The sequence below is a fragment of the Nicotiana tabacum genome, chromosome 7 (assembly GCF_000715075.1).
Source record: "Nicotiana tabacum cultivar K326 chromosome 7, ASM71507v2, whole genome shotgun sequence".
NCBI lineage: Eukaryota > Viridiplantae > Streptophyta > Magnoliopsida > Solanales > Solanaceae > Nicotiana > Nicotiana tabacum.
Genome location: NC_134086.1, coordinates 173205108 through 173211973, shown reverse-complemented (window position 1 = coordinate 173211973; position 6866 = coordinate 173205108). Strand labels below are relative to the sequence as shown.

General features: G+C 35.4%; 1 protein-coding gene and 1 long non-coding RNA gene across 3 annotated transcripts; one reads left to right on the top strand and one right to left on the bottom strand.

Annotated features, from left to right (window-relative positions):
* Positions 1-320: 320 nt before the first annotated feature.
* Positions 321-5264, top strand: LOC107805877 (pseudouridine kinase). Of its 2 annotated transcripts, none has more exons than XM_016629975.2 (9): positions 321-474; positions 572-697; positions 1538-1640; positions 2238-2285; positions 2482-2579; positions 2666-2780; positions 3530-3612; positions 4225-4789; positions 4956-5264. In XM_016629975.2, exons 1-9 carry the CDS (start codon positions 415-417, stop codon positions 5012-5014), a joined length of 1257 nt encoding a protein of 418 aa, XP_016485461.1. In that variant the 5' UTR covers positions 321-414; the 3' UTR covers positions 5015-5264. The 2 variants fall into 2 exon arrangements, with proteins under 2 accessions (XP_016485461.1, XP_016485462.1); XM_016629976.2 differs by having other exon boundaries at positions 335-474; positions 568-697.
* Positions 5265-5559: 295 nt separating this feature from the next.
* On the bottom strand, positions 5560-6189 carry LOC107805873 (uncharacterized). The gene is made up of 2 exons (XR_012711420.1): positions 6064-6189; positions 5560-5883 (listed from the first exon to the last, which is right to left on the bottom strand). It is a non-coding gene; the product is annotated as an uncharacterized LOC107805873 (long non-coding RNA).
* Between the last annotated feature and the right edge of the window lie 677 nt (positions 6190-6866).

Here is a 6866-nt window from a genome sequence, read left to right as displayed (position 1 = left end):
AAGCGCAATAATAACACTCTATTTCGATAAAATAGCACGGGCCAGCATAAGTTCGAGCATAATATACTAGAGAATGGACCATTTGTATATGAACTTCCAGTATATTATACTGGACCGATATATTATACTGAAACTCTAGTATATTATGCTGGAGTATTTTCCGGATTTTGAACAATATAATCATTCAGATTTATCTTTACATGAAAAATGGATAAATTTCGATTACTTTTGAAACTATGGCTATTTTTGAATGATCATTTGTAAATCTGACTATTTTTGAATTTCTCCCCTCTATTTCTAGTACAATTACAATAGAAGAGAAAAGGGCCCAAAACGCTAATAGATTACAGAAGGCCCAATATCAGACGGGAGTCCGATAATTTTGCGAACCTCAACGGAGATTAACATTTTCAGATGAATCGTTTTCCCGATAAGAATTCACCGGAAAATGAAACCCTTAGTTGCATCCAATCGGTGAGAATGTTTTTACAAAATCTTTATTTGGTCACTTTCAATTACTGTTCAACATATTTTTGGTTCGTAATTCGTACTTCAACTGTGCTCAAGTTAGGGTTCCTGCAAAGAGGGGCAAGCTAGAAACTTAATAGTAGAGCCAGTAGTGATTGGGGGAATGGTGTTGGATGTAAATGCCACATCTTCCATGCCTGCTAATCCAGGGACCTCTACTCCTGGAAAGGTATCAACTTTTTGACTTAATGCTTTTTTCTGGATCATAAATATATTAATGACTAACAATTTACTGCTTTAGTATATAAGTGTAATGCTTGATGATCAGAAATTGTAAAAATTCTTTCATATAATAGAAAAAAGAGGTCATAATTCATTCTAACAAAAAAAAAAGAGAGAGAAAGAGAGATCATAAAGAACACAATGGACAAAACAAATGAAAGACAATTACTTCATATATACTCATATGAGGCAAAAGGAAAGGTTTCTTATTTCTTTTATTGCAAATCAATCATGCGTAAAATAGTCCCTAATTTGTGTCTTTGTGATAGAGTTACATAATGACCATCATATTATCATGAGTTTATTACTTGAAATCTCTCCCTCTATCTTAGAGAAACTAAACTAGCCATCCTTTGGTTTCGATGAACTATAGAGGAATTAATATCTCAAATATGAATGAAAGAAAATGAAGTAGTCAAAGCCTTGGTGGACAAAGTTACCACAGTACATGTGCTGGTGGGAGGTAGCAAGTACCCATAGAATTAGTTGAGGTGCACACAATCTGGCGTGGACACCACGATTATCAAAAGGAAAAAGAGAATGGAGCACATGGGAAACACTCATGAGAGATTTTGTACAACTGTTGTGCCATTGCTTCTTGCTTTAGAAAGATTGTTTGTTAGCTAGGCCGTTTTCAATAAGGCTCACGCTTGGCACTGCTGCACAGAGTATTTAAATTCAAACAGAAGTCCAATCTGTAAAAATAGGTTTACAACTAGTCTTCTTTACCAGCCTCTCTGCAACATGCAAAAAGGTTCATATTTTATTGTGCGACTCTGCTATTCAGGTTATCTTTTCATTGGGTGGTGTGGCAAGGAATGTTGCTGATTGCATCTCAAAGCTTGAAGCAAGACCATTCATGATAAGCGCCGTTGGATTTGACATGGCAGGTGAGTTCTCTATATGGTTAGAGCTGTTCTGCTGCAACTCTTCCCACATTTTATTGAGTAGGTCTTTATTGGTAATAACTGATAAGTTCTTAACAACATGATGCTTACACACTTTTGTCATTCCTCACAAATTGGATTTGTGGTCTACTTTCAGAAGGGTTTTATCCATGTCATCTTTACCAAGAAACCTCAACATTTAGCATGAATAATATAAGCAAGTTATGTCCTCCCCCATCTTATGACTTGAAGTATCCTGTCAATTGAAAGCAAAGGCTGCAAAAGCAAATTAATTTGAATTTCCACCTTCTGAATGTTACAGGCAAATCTATTGCTATTACCTTATTTATATCATCTTCATTCGAGTGCAGTTTTACAGGCATATATGTGGATTAAATGATATAACTTGACATTGCTACTTTAACAATAGGATAGCATCATGTTTTCAGATAGTCTATAAAGAAAGTTTATTTCTAGTTTTTTATCTTTTGGCAATATTATTGTTGAATTTTCCAATTCTCCTGTGAGTACAAGCTTTTCTATCTCATTTTTCTAGAACAGCAAACAATTTAGTTGAGGAGTTTCATCCTCTTTTTATAGGAAATTTGCTACTGGGACATTGGGAATCTGCTGGATTATCCACAGAAGGTAACCTTTTTAACCTTTTACCTCTTTTTCCTCCCCATACCACATTCCCGAGTGCTTGGGAAATAATTTTGCCCACTCTGGACTGGAGCGATGTTTTCTGCATACCATGTAAATAAACAACTAGTCATGTCTTGAAATTGGAGTCTCCTAATGTTGAAAAGATCATCTGCAGAATCTGATCATTCATCCTGATTAGGTATTCAGAGAAATCGCAATATTGAGACTGCTGTTGTTTGCTATATCTTTGATGAGAAAGGTGAAGTGGCAGCTGGCGTAGCTAGGGTAGAATCAATTGTGAGTTGATTTCGAAAGATCAAGCAGTTAAAAGGTAATACTCGCTGTTACCTACTATTGATGTGCGTTTAATGCCTCCAAAACAGGAAAAGTTTCTCACACCAAGGTGGATTGAAAAGTTCAAGTGCAAAATAAGTTCTGCTCCAATATTGATGGTGGATGCAAATTTGACTTCTTCTTCTCTTGAAGCATCTTGTCAAAGTAAATACCTTCCTCTATACATGTGACACAATTTGCATTTCTTTGTTTGGGAGATGCTAAGTTTTTCATTGTATATACGACTATCCATCAAGTCGTGATATGCATAGCAAAACTTAGTGCTTCTCAAGGTATCACATATATGCTCTTCATTGACCAAAAAGAACATATCACACATATGGATAAAGTGGATGCACACGCTTAAGTTGCTTCTTCGAAAATACTCTTGAAGCTTAAAACTGCAAAGCATATTTTCTTCTGCTCGAGCAATCTATCTCTCTACTACCGATCCATTAATGGTTCCCAAGGAATGTATCTATAGTAAAAAATGTACTTAAAGTTACTTCTGGCTGAGTTCCGTACGTGTGTTTAATGTCTATAGGAACTTTGGCCTAAATAAGCGCTGGATTATATATGAAGTTTATCTATATTAGAAAGAAAATTTTGCATAATATTGTTATGATTAATTTGCAAACTTCTTAACTAATCCATTAAAACTTTTACTGGATGTTCATCTGCTCTGAGTATTTGGAGTCTTGTCTTGAATGGTCATCTTCCTCAGTGAGAGTATCTATTGGATAGGTGCAACCAATCCATTCTAACTAGAAAGAACGAAGACCTGCTTACTGCTTGCAGGCTAATATCGCTTGTTTGTAAATGGCATAAGATACTCAGTGTCGCTGTTGTCTTTATCTGCTACTTTTGTAACATGCGTAGATACTTATGAACCATTTCAAATATGTTCCTCTCAGTGGCTGCTCAGTTTAATACTCCAGTCTGGTTTGAGCCTGTATCAGTCGCCAAATCTAGAAGAGTTGCTTCAGTTGTCCAGTATGTGAGTTCTTCAGATCTTGTGTATATGCCTTTTCATCTGGATTTTGAATTTCAGACTTAACAAGAGGAAAGTTTACTGCATCTTTTTATTATTAAAAGTCTGTTTAGAAGAACTAGCTCTGCTGGTATATGAAATTAAATCCTAAACCCTTCAGCTGTACTTTCAGATTTCTACCTTCTGAATGTGTAGATCCATCTGGAGTGTGTTTTCTCAAACAACATGTGTAGACATTTCTGTTAGACCAAAATCTGGATCTTTGTGGATGCTTACATTGGACTTGAGCACAGCAATTTTGAATTTGTTGGAACAAGAATTAGTCATATAGAGGTGATTTCTTTTACATTCTAGAGGCAAAAAACTCTGGAGAAAACTTATTATACTCATGTTCTATTGAAGAATTTGCTAAAATATTCTTTATCATGCTGAATATTAGAACATGAAGCTTCAAACATAAAGGCGACTCATAGCGATTTGGCGTAAAACACTTTTAGCAGAAAATGATGATGTTGAATTGTTCTAGCATTGGGAAGTTCCATGAGTCAGGAAGAGTCTTTTTGAATTTAATTACTATAATATCATTGTTATAGCAACTAAATAATAAGGTTCTTGCAGATAAGTTTTGCATCACCTAATGAAGATGAACTTATTGCCATGGCAAATGCCATATCTGGCAGAGACATATTTCATCCAATTCGGAAAGATCATGGTACTATAAAGCTGTCCACGGAATGTTTGTTCCAAATGCTTAAACCTGCAATATGGCTTTTGCTAGACAAAGGTGTTAAGGTAGTTGTTGTAACGCTTGGATCACATGGGGTATTCTTATGCTCCAATGCAAAGTCCAATCTTGAGAAACTTGCTTTCAAGGAAAACCAACCTCCTCACTTCAGTAAACAGTTATATGAAGTTGTTAATACAGTTTGCCCAAGGAATCAGTTTTTTGGGGCTTCAAAGTGTGGGCCGATCTCAAATCTTGTTGCTGTCCATTTTCCTGCACTTTCTGCATCAGTAGTGAGGCTTACAGGTGCTGGAGATTGCTTAGTTGGTGGGACGATAGCTTCGTTGTGTGCTGGTTTGGATGTCATGCAAAGTGTAGCAGTTGGGATTGCAGCTGCTAAAGTTGCTGTTGAAGTAGAAAGCAATGTCCCTGCAGAGTATTGTTTGGCCAGACTAGCAGGTATAATTCACGTTATGGTTAGGCCTGTATGTGTGACATTATTCACATTCTCCATTGACCTTACATGCAAAAATACAACGCATATTTAAAGGATTGCAGTAAGCTTTATGCTCAGAAGGTCTATTTATGCTAATATTGGCTAACATCAGGTGTTCTTATCTTGCAGATGATGCAAGGTCTGTCTACTCTGGTGCCACGATGCTTCTGTGTCAGTCCAAGTTGTAGTTCACTGAAGTTTGTGAATTCCATTGTTGTAATCTTATCACATGTTGATGCTGTAATCTGAATGAAATAACAAATCTTTGGATTTGTGCCCTCATCTTTTTCTCCCCCTGGATTACTTTGAATTATACTCAATTAAAGCAGATCAAACATTCCAATCGTTCAAGAGCAGCGATGCTTATTTCAAAGAAAAGCCAATGTACAACTATTTTAATTCTTTACATTCCAGTTTCGTCCATTCTTCCAGGAAAAATCTTCTGTTTCTTTTTGTCATTTTCCTATTTATTCGCAACACTACTATTTCCACCCAAGTACAATGTTCAATGAAACATGATAGCAGTTTTCATCTATTTAAAGACTTTTATCTACCAATTGTCCCGGACTTTTACTTAGCATATTAATTCTACAATACCAATTCGCTGTTGAATAGTGAGGTGTGTGCAAGATGGTCTGGACATCACCATTTATTTGTTGGGTGGTTTGTGTTTGTGTGTGGGTGGGGGGGGGGGGTGTTAAAAATCATTAATGACACAAGTCGCCACAGAAAGTTTCATCCAAAAGGATAAATTAAAACCTTCTACAGATTGTAAGAATAGTTTCCCCAGTGTATTTGAAATTCTGTGAACACATCATTCATTTACAGGTGTTGTTTGTTTACTTTTCAATTGCAAGAGTGGGAGTGAATCAGAATCTCCATCATCATCATCATCATCCGAATAGCAATCTGGAGAAGAGTTGAACTCGCTCGATGATTCTGAACTAGTCTGGTACTGTTCTTCATCGTCATCTTCAAGAGATTGTGATTTCCCATCAGGGTTCATTGATTCAAGTTTTGAGATTTCATCCTTGCTATATTTTTGCTTCAATTCTTGCTGCTCCATTAAAAAATATTTACACAATCAATATAGTTTAACATATCATAGCATGTTAACTCAGGCTATCAATTAAGTTTCTTATAAAAATCTGTTCATAACTACCTTATAAGGAGTAAATGTTTTTATATAGTTAGTGTATAGAACTTAAAATCATAAATAAATGAATAGACAGCTGACCAGCAAGTTCTTGTTCTCTCTTTTAAGTCGCATGCAAGATTTTGCACTCTTCTTCAATACACAAGAGAATGTGCAAATTTCCTTCTTCAATTCTTGTATCTTTGCTATTAAAGCATCAACATTCTCCTGCAAGGGTGAAAACAATCGATAAGAAAACAATAACAAGTACTACAAAAGATATGAAAAACTAGTAATTATTTCTGTTTTTTTTCAAGAAAATGAACCAATGTGTCTAAAGTACAGATGATAAGAAAAAAGGAGTTGGGGTCAGATTTTTGAAGGAAATATGGTTAAATTTCAAAGAGAGTTGTGCTTTTGCAAATGTTGATAGAGTTTATGTTCTGTACACTGACAGTGTAATTTTTTATTTTTTTTGGAATATCGAGTTAAATTGACCTATAATATGAGTAATTCACATGAGCATGCACTTACACTTTGGTAAGCTTTTGAAATATCTTCAGCAGCTGATTGATCATCATTCTCACTGTTAAAAAATAAAAAGCCAATTCAGAATTAATTGAGAAAATGTGAGATATTACAAAGAGTGCATAACCAAGGAACTGAATGAATAAATTTAAAAAAAATTCCTATCTGTCTAAAACTGCACCTTTTTGAAGTCTCAGTATTTGCAGGACATGTATCTGTCTTAACACGTTCTGCATCTTCATGACTTCTCTCACTTTCATTCCTCAATTTCAACTTCAGAAATAATTCACTTTGTTCAGATTTTCCAGTTTTCACCGCTGCATCCTTAGAGAGCAAAAAAGGAAACGTTGATAGAGGTTCAAAAATCCTACATCGTG